This window comes from Pseudopipra pipra, chromosome 2, assembly GCF_036250125.1.
Source record: "Pseudopipra pipra isolate bDixPip1 chromosome 2, bDixPip1.hap1, whole genome shotgun sequence".
NCBI lineage: Eukaryota > Metazoa > Chordata > Aves > Passeriformes > Pipridae > Pseudopipra > Pseudopipra pipra.
The window spans coordinates 25,149,025-25,164,607 of record NC_087550.1 but is presented as its reverse complement, the minus strand read 5'-3'; the positions used below and the strand labels follow the sequence as shown (position 1 = coordinate 25,164,607).

Here is a 15,583-nt window from a genome sequence, read left to right as displayed (position 1 = left end):
GGATGTCTTTGTTCAGTAGTTTTCATGCACATATGCATATTACCTGCTCTGAAGGCCACATACATCCATACCTTCAGGACACAATCCAAACAGCCGAGAATGACCAAGATATCTTTACAAGTCTCAGCTGACACATAAACCTGTTTGCCACCATTCCTGTCATGGACTCCATCCCTTCCTCACCCTCCCTCTGGCATCCCAATGAACTTGCAGAGATTGGAATCAACCTTCAGAAGCTGAAAAACCAGAAAAAGCTGTGCAGGATTTTTCATTACCCTGTTCGACATCATTCTGCCATCAGTCCAGTCTTCTCCTTCCTCCTTAGTTCAGGATGGATAAAGCTGGCATTTTCTGGTTGCATTGAGGCATGTTTGGCATGTCTGCATAGATCCACCGTTGCCTGGATCACTTATTTACTGCTTTTATTTTTTGAGAACATGAATCATGAAGTGCAATGGGAGGGAAAGGCTTAGGAAGCAGAAAACAAATGTGAAGAACCTAAACTTAATTGACTTGAGCTGCCATTTATGTAATAGGTCAATGGTATCATTTGCATCTGGTTGGAGCAGTTAATATTGAAATAGTCTATTTAAAGTAGTTTCAGTCTCTTTTCTCCTGCAAAATCTTGCAGCATTTCCCCCTATACTGAGTGTAGTGCTATAATCACACCACATTTAGATGCACCAGAAATGAAGAGACCTCTCAGTCTGAAGCCAAAGACTAGAGAAGGAAAATAATATTTGAAGTTACCTGCTTCTGCAGTCCTAAAAGTTTTTTTCCGGGGTATCTACAGAGACATCCGTGTGCAGAAGGCACTACTAGGCTCTAGAAAGTCCCATATTCAGTTGTTTCACTCATTTGCAGAGCTACTTGAGTTTCAGAAATAACTCAAGCAAGAGGCCCTTACACAGGAGTGCTTCTATCCACGATGGCTGCCATGGCTGAGGAGTTATTGGGGGGATTTGGCCAAGCAAGGACAGAGGCTGTGTGCCTGCATTGTCCTTCCTCCCCCATTTCTCTCCTCTCTTCTGGCTGCAGTTGACAGGCATTTGCAGTTCATGTCAAGTAGCAGAGAACTCAGTCTTTGCTATTGCTCCTTAATTTGGGCAGATGCTGATTCTCTTAAGATTTCTTTACATTTAGGTGTTACTGTAGCTCTCAGCAGCATAGACACAAAAAACCCCCAATCCTACCACCAAACTCCCCCCTCCTCCCCTTCAAAAACAAACTCTAACCACTGACATACAGGGCTTCCATGATCTATTCATGACTTATGTCTCACAAAAAAAGCAAAGACTAATTTCCTTATGGAATTTCTGAGGGTCCAGGGTCTCCAAGACAGTCACCACCCACTGAATCAGGGGAGTGGCTGAACCATGAGGACTTTCAGTTCTGAAGGCACACTCATACAGAAAACTTCTATGTTGCAGTTCTGCATTTCTTCCTTAAGCTATTCATCCTCATATCTGCCTCTTTCTCTTCCCCAGCACTCTAGCAAAGGATTATTCAGTGTTTCTGTAGCACCATGCATCAGAATGGCATTACAGGACATTAAAGCCTGCCTTTGTCCTGCCCCAGACGACCCAGATACAGACCTTTATTATTTCCCCTTCCCAAACACACCATCTTGAACAAGAGAAAAAATTCATCTCCACTTCTTTTTAATTAGTATTTTGGTGAATATACAAAAACAAAGAATCAAGGCAGATGGCAAGTGTCAGGACCTGAACCAGTAGAACTTCCGAAGGATTAATCTTAAAATGCTCTACAGGAGCATATTTCTCATGATACATTTAACTGCTGAAGTGTTCACTAGGAAAGACAGCAGATAAGTCCGGGCCAAAATACGCAACCTCTATTGAACTGACTGAGAACTGTAAGTGCTGATGCAAGGACTGGATTTGGTTCAGTTAGCACCTTGCTTGCATTTTTCACAAGAGATACTCATTGCCATTGTTTGCCTTATGTCCTACCTGACCCAGGGATGTGGAAGGGGAATTACACAGGAGATGTAACCATATACATACAGGTAGCCGAAGCAAGAAGCACAGTAAACTAGGGGCATGGGACAGCCACTTTTGCAAAGCCAACAACAGCACAAGACCCTTTGTATTCTGCACGAATTCTAGCCTGTAGATGTGTGAAATCTTGTGTGAGGTACAGAACAGCTTTTTGAAGGAGTTGCTTGTCAGCAAGTGAAGATTTTCCTGGACTGGCACTTCTGAAGGTAGGAGTACATGCAGTAGTTTCATCAGCAACAGAAGGTAGGCTTGCTTATAGGCAGCATATTGCTGAGGAGTGAGCTAGCCTTTTATTGGGCTTGACTAGCAACACTTTTTCTCTGTGACATGTCTCTACTGCTGACACACTAAAACTCTCAGGAAATCTGCCTTATTCCAAGGCAAGGGGTGATAGAGACCAGGAAGAGAAGTTGAACAATAAAATATATTAGAGAGGTCTGCAGTCTTCTCCCTTGCAGCATCCATCTTTATTGGTCATGGGAGGTTACAGTTTTGGTCACAAGAGGTTACAGCTTTGCTCACATAGCCCTTGCTGGAGCCTTTAGCGTTACCATTTAAGTTCAATCTTACTTTAGAGAGCCATGTTTCGCAGCAAGTGTATATGGAGATTTTCTTTACTGGTATCAGAGAACAAATCAGATGACTTCTTATCTTATGCTCCAAGGATTTCTTGCACCGTGAAAGAAGGATTGTGCCTCAGCCAGGAGACATAAAGGCTGCAGAACAAGGGGCAAGGAGGGACAAGAAGATTCTTTCCTGCAGTCAGTTCTCTGTGTCAGGTTTTGGAGAGGCAAAAGTATATATGGGAGAGGTAGTGGGAAAACTTCAAATCCTCCATGGCACAAGGAGAATGGAGCAGAAGACAAACGCAGTTTCACACGGCATTTCAGGACAGCACTGAGCACACCGGGCCTTCAGTATTCAATTCCACTCCAGTAGAACATGGTACCAAGGAGGACGCAGAACTGGAAAGACAAGACTGCTAAAGTTTCTCTGCTCCCCATTTCCTTTTCTCCACCTTTCCCCCATCCTCATTTAGTCCCGTTGCTAGGAGGGACAACAGAAATTCTTGAAAAGCAAAGCTTGTTCAGGCAGAGGAAGCTTAAATTTTTTTATCTGCACAGAAACTACGCAGTGAAGAAAGAAGATGTGTGCAGCCATAACTATCTGACTGTATCACTCATCTTACTAGGGATTATCTCCATGAAGCTGCTGAACCCTGAGAGTTTACTTTTAAGAGTACTTAAAACATTCATACAAAGTCTTCAAACTACAAACTGAATTATCTATCATGATTGCTGTTTAGATGATCCAATACCCTTCACAAACAAGTATCTGCAAGCTGTATTTGCTGAGTTGTGTTGTTGAGCTGGCGGCAGGACTCATCAGACTAGAAAACCATCTAGTTCCTCACCTCTGGAAGCCAGAATGGAGGAGAACTTGTAAATGTAGCAGTTAGTGGAACAGGCTATAGGCAGTTAGGTGAGGAATGAATACGATAATCTATGGACATTTTAAATGTGTCAGTCCTGTCATCCACCTCCACCCAGCTGGGTGTGGAATACCGAGAAAAGAGAAGAGGAAGTAAAGGCAAATATAAAGTACTTACAGTCCAGCAGAGGATGGCAAAACCAAACCAGGCAACACCCCAGGCATGTGTGTTCACTGGTCCAGAAATAGCGTCATAACAACCCTGTAAGACAACCAGGGATGACTCAATACCAGCTTTGAGCTTTTACTGCAAGGCACTTCTGAGAGAGACTGAGGTGACATCTTCCTCTCCTACTGCAATTTGGGCACCTCGTAGGATCTGAAAAAACCAAGCCAGAGCTACACTGCTTATTGACAACTTCTAGATAACCTACCTGTTTCTAGCTCCAAATGCAAAAATCTATCTCAGACACTTCAAGGACAGCTTCCTGTGCCATCCACTTGCCAAGTACACTTAGATAACCAAACACAGTTGACACAGAATTGACCTCTAGAATTAAGAAGCTACAGGCAAAATTGGAAGCTTGAATGCCTTCTAGAAATGCATGCTAATGCAGAAGCTGATGCTCATGACCCAGCAACCTATTTGAATAGATTAGTTGCTAGTCTACTGAAAAGTTCTACCTTGAGGTAGAACTGCTGATTTGCTCATATTATATGCACTCATCTTTGGGCTAAGTTTGATTCAGCTGCTGTCCATCTACATGTTAGAGATGTCACTTCTTTCTGGTGGTATTGGGAGAGTTTTCTTAATAGTTCTCTATCCATCAGGAAAGTCTCTATCCTAAAAAAAACCCCTATCCTGTGTTCAGCAACGTGGCCAGGACTCCACTCCAGGCTCTTCTGCTCCAGAAGATAGGAGAAACCCAGAGATTACAGTAGAGAAGAAAGGCTATTCACAGTTTCATTCCCTTCCAGAAAGGCACTGTTGACTGACATACATTAACTGGAAAAAGCAGGGATGGTCTTACATTGCTGTTATAATAGCCAGGGACTCCAAGTTTGCAGCCATCAAGGTTGACGGGAAGCCCTTGGGCATCCATGGCACAGCATTTTCGTGGCCAGGGGAAGTCAGCATCGCTGTGTGTGGAGCGGAAGGCAGACGTGTACTCCTGCCAGTCGGAGGGGCCCAGCACCCCACAGCAATGGTTCTGCAGGGTGAGAGAAGAGAATAGTCTTTATGGGCCCAGGCCACAGCCCCACACATGTCTGGACACTGCACATGGCTGGTTAGGCATTAACTACAGATTTATGGGAGAGATTTTTGAAGTGCCTGCCTTTGACAGTCTATCTGATAAACAAGCAAAAGGGGGAGTATGTCAGAACTTTCTTTAAGGTTCAAGGCAGATGCCATCCTCTTTATTACTGAGCGGCCCCAAGAAGGACTTGAAATTCCAGACCTGCAGAGCATTTAGTAATTAGTGACTTTTATTATTGTTATTATTACCTGAAGCATGAGTTTATCCCACGTCTTTGTGACCCCTTCAGTCATCCATTTGTCATTGTTATTAGCTGGCTCTGCCTTCTGATACCTCTCCAGCATTTGCTTCAGGAAGAGATTTGGAGTGAGCTACAGAAAAAAAACAACAGTTGGTTGATGCAAAAACAATGTAAATAAGTGGCCATGTAAAGAAAATATAGGGTTATTTGTGGAGGGTTTGTTTGCTTGTTTCAGTGTCTTGATGGAGAACAGGAATGCTGCCTCTACCCTGGTTTTACACAAAAGAGAATAAAGAGCAGGATTTGAGGACCAGGAGCAAGAAAGACATAGATCTTAAGCAGGCACTACCAGATGTCAAACCACAGGAGATGTGCAGAAGCTATGGGTTGCATTTGATATGTTGCTTGGAACTAAAGTACCACAAATCATTTTGCTCCCCACCAATATCTTCAATAACCCATATAATCTTTCCCTCTCTAGTAACATTGCCTGGGGCAATACTGAAGATTTGTCTTTGACGTGTATAATAGATTAATCAGTCTGTAGCTGAAAGACTAAACACTGTATTGATGATTCAGCTAGCCCACGCTATTATTTCCTTAACTGCAAGGTTGTAAACATTTTAAAATGTTAAAAATAACAAAACTATGTTAGAAAAAACAAAGTTATTTCCTTGATTAGAATGATGATGTTGGAGTCTTTCCCTGAAGGGCTGTCTTCTGCTTAGCAGTAGTCCTATGAGTTTACACTGTACTATCACATAGGCCATTTACTACACGGAACAGCACAACTGTGTGCCCTAGAACTGCATTTCCCAGTGCAGTTAAAAGAATACATCAGGAAAGAAATACTCACGAAGTCTCGGTGAGTCGCTGCCGTGATACAAGAAGCCATTTCAAATGCAAAAGTAATCAGCATCAGAATGATGTACTGTGGGAGACAGAGAGCAGAGTTAGTTCTTAGAGAAACAGTTATGCATTTTTTTCGAGATTAAGCCTGAAACCCTACTCAAGGTAAAGGTGGCCAGGCTATCATGGTTTCTTCAGTCCTCTCTGTGCCCCTGAATGTTCATATAGCATTTCCCTGTGCTTGTTTCAATTTGCAATCTGCTTTCTTGAAGGTAAATGACCGGAATTGTTCCCCATCTCACAGATGAGATTTCATCAGGACCTCATGGCATTAAGACTACACTGCCTTTATGGAAAACATTTTGCCTAATATGTCCTAGAATAACATTTGCCCTTTTCTTTGTTGCAACTCATTGGCAACCTATGTTTGTGTCATGTCTTCTCCTTCCACTTGACAGCTATAGGCTTTTCAGCAAGAAGCTGTTCACTCCTAGCAGGAGAACTTGTACTTTGGGGAAACAGAAGGTGCAATTCAGGGTATCATTCAGATCCTCTTGATTTTTCATCATCAGATTTCCTTAACACTCCTACACTGTGAGCAAAGATCCTTCATGAAAACAGATTCCAAGGGTCACCTCTCATGGTCTATTTCACTCCTTCTTTTCCCTTTTCTGCACAATCCCTTTAACATTTTCCATATTCCCTTTCGAGTTCTCATGTCTATTTCTCCTCTCACATTTTATAATGTTCATCTCTGATTCAAGTTTCCTTCTTATCCAAGCTTCTGTCCCTTGTAGCCTCTCATATCTCTCAAATCAGAGCCTTGGGATTTAGCCAAGACACCAAAATTCAGAGTTAAGGGAATTCTATTTCCTCAGCTGTTTGCTGGCAAATTCCCTGGCACAAGAGTTCAGATCTCTGAGTGCCTCTTGTCTAAAACAGACACCCTGCCACCCCACAATAATCCAAGAGAGAGCCAATTCCAGAGTTTTCAGCTCCACCTTTTGTTCATACAAGCATCAGCTAAGTTTTGCCACTAATGTTTTGCCAGACCAAAGGACTAAGTAAGACACTGTACAAAGATTTGTTCACATCTTAACATTGTCCTCGGCTTATCAAAATCTCTGTCCCCACCCCTGTAATTTGTGCCTGCCTGCTGATGTCTCATGTTCTCAACTGCATCCATAGTTGGTATACTGACACTTACTAATGCCTTGTACAGAAATAATTACTTATCAGCTCCTAAACTGAATGGTGCATGACAGCTGAAAAGCAGTAAGGGGTGGGGAGAAACAAGGATCTAAACCACATCCCAGATATATGTGATTGCACAAGTGCTTCTGCATTGCTTAAGGGCAAGGTCAGGGTCAAGCCAGTCAGCTTAAACCTCCACTGTGGCCACCTCCATCCATTCCCTCAGCCTGGTCTGGGATCTTCTCATGCATGCATCTTCACAGGAGTCATTTTCTGGGACACCACAGCCATGACCAAGAAGAACCTTTGGCTCCTCATCGCTATAAAAGCTGTCTTTGCTCATTGGTGGATTACTGAGGTGATCAGGGAAACTAAGGCAGCATTTGTTCAGTTTGATAGCAATAGGTAGGCAAACTTTCTTATACTTACCACCAGCAGCAAGGTCCTGTCAGACTTAATGATTCCAATGATACCAAGGATAGATAGAGCAAACAGTGCAAAGCCAACAAAGATGCCAATCCAGGCAGCAGCATAGATGCCATCATTTTCTGTGGCTTCCAGCAGAGGGTAGAGACCATGTGGATCAGACACAAAGTAGATACATTCTGCTGTCAGGGCAATGCCACACATCTGAGGAGCACAAGTGTAGGAAATGCATTAGGTCAAGCTTCCCTAAAGAAACAGGAGAGACAGAAGCAGGCATAGACTGCTTTCCTTTCATTTGATTGCCTGACAAATGGGAGCTACTCAACTCCTCCTCTGCCCAGCTCTACAATTTCTTGTATTGTGACTTCACAGAAGAACTACAGGCAAATCTCACCCAGCCTAGACCTGAGAGGTCTGGCCTAGGACCTGAGGATGTTGTTATGAAAGAATGAACAGAACCATTCCATCATTATATGGAGAGAGGTGGCTGGAAAGATGTTAGTCAGCTTCTGATGACAGTTCTAGGACTCTTTCTCTAGAACTTACCTTGATCTTCTGGATCACCCCCTGCTGTCCCTTTCCCACCAAACTGTTCATCTAGGACAGCTCTCCTTTTCCTCTTCTCTCACACTTTATTGGACTATTTATGTGTGGACTTCACACTTGAAGAAGGATTTCACATTTGAAAACTGCTGTTTTTAAGAAGTGTCATACTGGAAGGAAGCCTCCACTGTACTTGTTCCACTTCACTTACCCCAATGACCACATTTCCAAAGACTAATAGACCCTGTAAAATGTGTATGCAGTCCTCACTTTTTGCCATCTTTAGTTCTTCATGCAACCTAGGAAAAGCCAAATAGTCTTCAATTAGACCACCAGTACAATATGGTTCACAAAGAAATAGAAATTATCCTTGAGGAGAAGGATAGATAGATAGAACTTGCCAGCCTGTCTGTATACCTCTCAGCCCTTGCTTTGTAGTAGTTTCAGAGGAGAAACTTCCCCAGGTATTAATCTGATAACTCTCCTTGATACTTGAGCTACAGAAGACTGGGACCACTTTGAGGGCATCGTGTCTTCATCTCTGTTTTGGGTAGGGTTTTCATCATCACAACAGCACCCATGCCAACCTCAGCTCATGGTGTTGCATTTCCACCTAGCCAGAAACACCAGCTACATCTGGATGGACAGCGGACAAGTTCAGTGCCCTCACCTCACTCCTCTTCCAAAGGAGCCAGTGTTATTCCAGAGGATGCTGTCCACTCTGCTGGCTGTTTCACTACCATGGGACTGAACTGGTAAGCACGGTTCCTTAGCTGTATCCCACACATGTACCTTTGGTGCAGGGCTTGGCTGCACTTTGCTAAGGGTAGCCCATATCCCACCCATGTTGGAAACTGGGGCTGAGCCCCGCAAGTCAGATGTGAGGGAAGGAGGGAGGGAGTAGCTCAGGCTGCAGCTGGTTCATGGGAGCCAGGCCAAGTAGCATTCCCACCAAATTCCTGAGAGTGCTATATCCTGCAGTCTGGAGTCAGGTGCCCCGTGTCAAATTCAGCCCCTTCCAGAGAGAGGAGCATAAAGGCACTAGTCAGTGGTGTGAGACCTCTTGGAGAAAGAAGCTCAAATGCCAGCTCCTACGAAGTCCTTCTTTCAAAGGGATGGAACATGTGTCTGCATGGAGAGGGGGAGGGAAAAAACCCAAACCCAGAGACAGCTGCATTTGCCAGGTGGTTATGAAAATATAAACCCAGAAAGAAAGGCTGAAGTCGGCCCAACTTAAGCAGACAACAGGAAAAGCAGCTTTAACATCCTACTTCTGCCAGAGTACCTGCACTTGTGTGTCTCTTGCTGGGATCACTGACTCTGTGATTCTTCAAAGAAGCTGTGGGAATATATAAGCAGACACAGGTGTCAATGAAGGGGACTTCCCTGAGGAACAGAGAATTGCGAGACCTCTCTAACAATGCTGCCTAAGCAGCTGCTCTATTTGGGGTATGCAAGACTTCCAACAGTGACAGATGCAAAACAGGTATTTCCTACTATTCTTTCTGCAGTGGTTTGAGGGTTAGGCATAGAGACATCTCCAGTGCTCTCACCATTATACCAGCAGAGCACATAAGTATTTTCTATTTTCCTGTGATAGCATGTGTAGGCATGGCCATTATTTCTAGGGTGAGAAGCCATTTTTAGTCACAAACAGGTGTTTGGAGGCCAGACCAATATATATGAAGCTGTATGGCTCTGTATTTGAAAATGGCAGGCTCATGAGGTCAACCTGAAGCTCTGTCACTGCCAAACTTACTGACCAGTGAGTATGTCCAGGGGGTCACGTAAAACTGTTTTGCAGGTCAAATCTGGATCTGGGCAATGTTTGGCCACATGTTCAGCAATACAGCGCTGCAAATTCTGGCAAACCTGAGATGGATCCTGGTCCTCTACTCATCTGAAAGCTGGAGAGATTGCTGTCTGGCTCATGGACCTATGTGCTGCAAACTCCAGAGATTTTAGAAAAGCCTTCAGTTATTGCAATCTAAGAAACATGACAAGCCAGGGAGCAGTCCAAAAAGCAAGGAAATCTTTCCTGCTCAAATGCAGGCACTTGAACTCTGAGTACCACATTGAAAAGTGGGTCTGCTCCAGCTGCCATGTAAATATCATGGTTGAGCGTGAGGTGCCTCTTCAGTGTAACAAGAGTGCTCACACCTTGTATGTGGGCCGTCCATCTGGCCCATGCTCTTGCCTCCCCAGAAGCTGGCTTTCTTCTCCTCCTTGGCAGGCAGAGCCCAGCTTACTCCTCCCTCCCCTTGGGCAGCTATTACTGCAGTCACATGAGTTGGAGAAAGCAATCCTCTTCTCCTGGGGTTAGCCCATCTCTTAGGCTACTATAGTTGTGAAGAAAACTGGACACAGTCACCACCACACAGGTATCAGCTGGAGAGTGGCAAATTTCTATTTCTCCTTAGGTACATCCAATAGGATTGCAGCATGGAGAAAAGCAGAGAGACCAGGAGGAGGAAAAGGGAAGGAAAAGCCTTTACTGTAGATCTAAAAATAAACACTGTAATAATGTTGCCGTATTTCTGTGAATTCTCCCTCTACCTCAAGTCATTGGCATTGAAAGAGTCCATTACTTTGTATTCACTTCATTCCCCTGTGCCACATATGGCAACCCTTTGTCTGACTCCTTCTGCATTTCAGGTGGTCCAGTATCATCATTACCAATCAGAGACCATGCAGGTACTCCAAGGCCATGACAATAGCTGGGCAGCTGGAGAGCCAATCCTTCAACAGGCCCCAGAGGAGAAGCTGTGGAAGATCTGGAGCTTTCCACCTACTATCTGCTCCTCATGCCTCAGAGGGAAGCTGCATTAAGCAAGAGCAGATAGCACAGCACTTGGTGCTGGTACATGAGTACAGAGGCATGAGGCAAACCTTGGCCAACTTGCCCAAGGCAAGCTGCACAGAGATGTGACTCACAACAACTGTGATGTGACCTGACAACAACTCGGGTGTGACACTGGTAGGCAGCCCTTCTCCCAACCCCCAGAGACACAGGTGCATCAGCCTCTGCCTGTGGACACAAATGCATTTGGAGGTAGAGGAGCTTTCTTCCTGGGCTGGTTAAGATTAGTTTTATGACCCAAATACAGTTTCCTGGGGCTTCTGTGAACTCCTAGAGGAAACTGGAGCTTCAGCTGCAACCACTATCCAAAAGCTCCACATAAGAAAGCAGCCAGGTCCTGAGATTTCAGCCTTGACCCAGTGTTTCTCAGCACATCCCAAAAACCTTGCAATTTAGCTGAGGTATTCAATTATCACTACCAGAGACTTTGCTTCATAGTCCAAGCAGCTTTGGAAAGATGTCTGTTTTTCTCATTGTATGGAAAAACCCTATATCCCTCCTGAAGCACATATCTCTTCCTTTTTCTGACGTACTGGTCTCAACCCAGACTGCAACTTCTCCCCACTCCTCTCCACTCAGACTCCTCAAATACTCCTGACACTCCCTGGGTCCAGCTGAGCCTGTTCGAGTTCAGGAGCAGTGGTAGCCCTGCCTCCCCCTCCCCCTGCTCCTCCAAAAGTTGCAGACAGATCTGCTTTTTCCATGCCCTTTGAGCTTTCTTGACCTCTCCTCACTGCCTCTACTCACGCGGGCTCTGTGAGACCTGCAGCACAACTGTGGGAGATGAAAAGGAAGCTTCTTTCTGCAGAGGATGGCTTCTGCCCTTGCGTTTGAGGTGATAATCTCATGCAGGGTTTGAAAGGAAGCCCTTCTGCCAGCAGTTCCTGGATTCAAGTGCAATTTGGGCTCTGTTGTGCGCCCTTCACACACATTGGGCTGGTTGATCTTTTGAAGCCTCCATACCCTATTTCTATAGATCAGGACAGGATTTCAGTGGCTTTACAGATGAATTCCCCTTTTTAGCCTAGCTCTATTCCACCTCTTGACAAAAAAGCCACAGGATAAGAATTGATTTGGCATTGTCACATGCAGAAGCCAGTGGCATTTTGATTGTCTTGTGTTTCGTGGTACTTGTCAAGCATTGTGACAAAGGGATGTCCAAAACCACCTCTGTGAGTATTATTTGCTTCTAAACCCTGCTCATGGAGGTTTCTCAGCACGGTGGTGGGGCTTACAGGGGCCTCACATCACCCCTTGCTACCTCAGCGTCCCCGTGCAGGGCGTTGCATTCCCATCCCCAGGTGCAAGGAGGCAGAGACAAAGGACGCTTTTGCCTTATTACTCATGGGCTCCGCACGCCTCGGCTGAAGGGCTCGGTACCACTCGGGCGCAACTAAGCAAACCCAGCTGTTCAACGGCAGAAACCTGGTCCTTGCCTGTACACCCCTCCGGCACAGAGGCCCGGGCACCACACCTCCCATCCCTTGTGCTCACCCTGCCCTGGGGGAGAGCATGTCTCCACAGGCAGAAGGGAGATGCCTGGGCTAGTCCTGTGGTGCTGAAGGACAGAAGTCACCGAGGCGGAACCGCTGCCGGAGGTGCTGTGCCAATGCCAGCACTGGTGCCGTGGGAAGCCTCTGTGAGCCACAGACCTGCCCACACCCGGACCTGCTGTGGAGTCTGATGCATTAAGCGATAAACCTACTTTGTTTTTTTTTTTAATTAGTTAGAGTGAAAATTTAGCCCCTAAGGGACTTAAAAAGGAGGTATTTTCCAAGTGCTTGGGTCATCATCAGAGTTACACAGGTTTTAAGAGGATGTAATTTAATATGTTAATGATGAGCTTGTGCTTCGCTGTAAGAAATCAAATGCTTTGCAAATATCCATTCATCATATGTTTACTTATTTTAAAGCAAACACCTCCCATGCACACAAACTCGTGCACTCCTCCTGCCCCTCCGGACTTTTCGCAATGCTCCACCTTCCCCAAAGTGCAGCCATCTCTGACAGAGAACTGCTTGTATGTTAGGAGTCAACCACACTCCGAAAAGGAAGAGCCAGACAGTTATTTTGTGCTACCAGGGAGAAAAATAAAGCAAAACCAAAGCTTGGCATCAAGAAGGGGTCAGAGACTAATTAAGTTTCCTTTGGAGAGAGATTGCTATGAAATGAAGCCTGTGTGAAGAGTGGAGTGGATGGTAAATCATCATCAAGCATAATTACCTCGGAAATAGTGCTGGGAGGTAGGTTTTTCCTCTCTCCCTTATTAGTTCAGCACAGCCAAAACAAGAGGGTTTTTTTTCCTTTCCTATATTCACAAGTGAGAGGGAATTACAAGATTCATCTTCCTCTGCAACATTTTTTCTTTTTTTCTTTTACACTCAGATTTACAACAGGTTTAATTTTTCCATTCCTTCCTACCCAGTCTTTAGGAGAAAAAATATGAAACAAATTAAAAGAGCCATAGAGAAGCCAGAGGAAGAAAAATGAAATACTTGATAATTTACTGCAGTTAATCTTATCCAGGTACCAGATTCCCATATACTAAACACAGTCCAGGAACTAAAATAAAAGACATTAAACATAAGAGCTGCCTTTTCTCCTAACAGACACTTATGGCTCACATGCCTCATTAAGAGGAAGATGATGACCAAAGCAAGGCACTCACCTCTCTCTTCTTGTGATGCTTCCCAGCAGAAATCCCAATGCACCTGCAAAGCCAACAAAGCCCCTTTCTCCCACCTCCACTGGGCTTTAAAGAGCACAGGTCGCTTGAGGAACGTGCTGTGTGATTGGTAGGGTGCCCATCACATGAGTAAAACTTTTTTTCTAGCCAAACCTGTTCCCCAGTCCTCCTGGGACCAGAGGGTGTCTCTGTGATTCTTAGATCGTATTGGAATGCTGTTGTGCTGAAAACACAAAGCTTTAAAGAATTTCTATTATTATACTCTTGAAAGGGTGGATGAATGAGTCACTCATATGAGGTACTTGAACTTTAAACATGATGGGTAAATTGGAAGGACGTAAGTATTGCTGGACTAAAAGATTACTGGACTGCTGTTTGAACGTGGGTATAAGAAGAATGTACTGAATAGAAACAGAGATTAAATTAATTTTAATTTTCCATTTAATTATGTTGCATGGAAAAAAATCCAGTGGTTTGGGTTGGGTCCATTTTCATCTTATTTAGTTTGGGATTTTTTTTGGAAACAGAAGTGTAAGCATTGGATACTCTGCAAGACACTGTGGATAACACAAAAAGTGGGAAGACCATCCCATTTCCTGGGGCCCTCTGGATTTTTAACATATTCAGTCTTATTAAGACTGAGCAAAGTCAAGCACAGACATATATATTAGTTGGCCTGTGATGAACTGAGAAGGACTAAGGCTGAGGAACATGGCAAAAAAAGGAATGTCTCTCACCTTCCTCTCCCTCACTCATTCCAGTCCAAATCTTCCAAAAGCCATGATTCGTGTTACTGGAGCCTTGAACATGTCTCTGGCAAAAGCACAGGTGGTTGTGCTCGGTGTTCTTCATCTACTGCTGCAAAACCCAGCCAAATAAATAATGGGCTTGGGAAGGGTGAGGGGAGTTCCATGTTGTTAGAGCCTTCACAAGTCAAAACCAAACATGAAAATAACATGTATATATCCCATTGGTAGCCATCCTGGAAAATATTTTGTGTGAAATTAGTGAGAACTGAAATAGTTCTAACATTGTATGGATCCTTTGGTACCTGGAGAAAACTGAAGAGAGATTCAGCTCTTGCATGAGGTCCCTGAGAGATTTCTCCCTGAGGAAAGACAGTGCTTTCAGCATTTCCAGCGCCATGAGGTATCACAGCTATACACAAAAGAAGACCCAGCCATTTTAGTCTGATCTAGCAGACAGGCACAAGAAAGTGGTCATTTGGCTCCTCAAGCATACAGATGCTTATTTGTCTAGACTTAAATAACTCAGATCTCCTTGCCCATTATTTGTGCTCCTTACATGTGAAGTCTATTTTGGTGCAGCCGCCACCCCATATTTTGGCAGTGTTGGCAGGACCAGGTGTTTCACACCAGCTGGTGTGCTCAGCTCCAGGAGGGCAGGCTCTCATTGTTGCTGTTGGACACTGAGAGCAGCTGATGGGGGAAAAGGCAGTGCACTTCCTGAGCATCTCAGTCTGGCTGATCTTGGGCAGTGATTAGACACAAGCCTGCTGTGGTAAGACACTCCTCACCTCTCATCTGGAAATATTGTTTTGGGAAAAGCAGATGAGGAAAGAGGAGAGAGGGAAGTGGAAGCTGGCATTGAAGTTCGTAGTTCTGCCAATCACCAGCACTGGTGCAGCAGAGCTCTTGCAGCTCTGTAGCCCTGTCCAAGACACTGCAAAAGGCTGTTAGAGTGAATCCTTCTTTGGGCTGGAAGAGAGGGTAAGGCTAGGGTGGGTGGTGGTCACTCCTCAGCTGCCATCACCATTTGTCTGCTCACAATTTGTTAATCTGGCTTCGAATCTGGGTAAGAATATTTTTGGTGATCTCTGGAGCAAAATTTGATATGGAGAAGGAGAGAGCGAATGAGAAGTTTTGTTTGTTTCTTTGCACTTCTCTTGGTGTGCGCTAACAAGGTTAGTCTGTAAGTTTGCCTGAATGCCCATGCAGAGGAGGGTCAGAGACCTTGTCCGAGCAAGGGAGCGCAGTGGGGCTGAAAAGCCATGCAGTGGGAAGTGCCCCCATGGGTACCTCCACTGAGGTGCCTGCAGCTCTTTTAGCCTGA

The 15,583-nt window shown here is 44.7% G+C and overlaps 1 protein-coding gene across 2 annotated transcripts; it reads right to left on the bottom strand.

Moving 5' to 3' along the window:
* Positions 1 to 1,640: 1,640 nt before the first annotated feature.
* On the bottom strand, positions 1,641 to 13,717 carry UPK1B (uroplakin 1B). 2 transcript variants are annotated; one of them, XM_064644413.1, is made up of 8 exons: positions 13,493 to 13,717; positions 8,176 to 8,263; positions 7,425 to 7,625; positions 5,809 to 5,883; positions 4,960 to 5,082; positions 4,484 to 4,663; positions 3,631 to 3,714; positions 1,641 to 2,986 (listed from the first exon to the last, which is right to left on the bottom strand). In XM_064644413.1, the coding sequence occupies exons 2-8, from the start codon at positions 8,242 to 8,244 to the stop codon at positions 2,936 to 2,938; spliced, it is 783 nt and encodes a 260-aa protein (XP_064500483.1). In that variant the 5' UTR covers positions 8,245 to 8,263; positions 13,493 to 13,717; the 3' UTR covers positions 1,641 to 2,935. The 2 variants fall into 2 exon arrangements, with proteins under 2 accessions (XP_064500483.1, XP_064500484.1); XM_064644414.1 differs by lacking the exon at positions 13,493 to 13,717 and adding an exon at positions 9,250 to 10,014.
* Between the last annotated feature and the right edge of the window lie 1,866 nt (positions 13,718 to 15,583).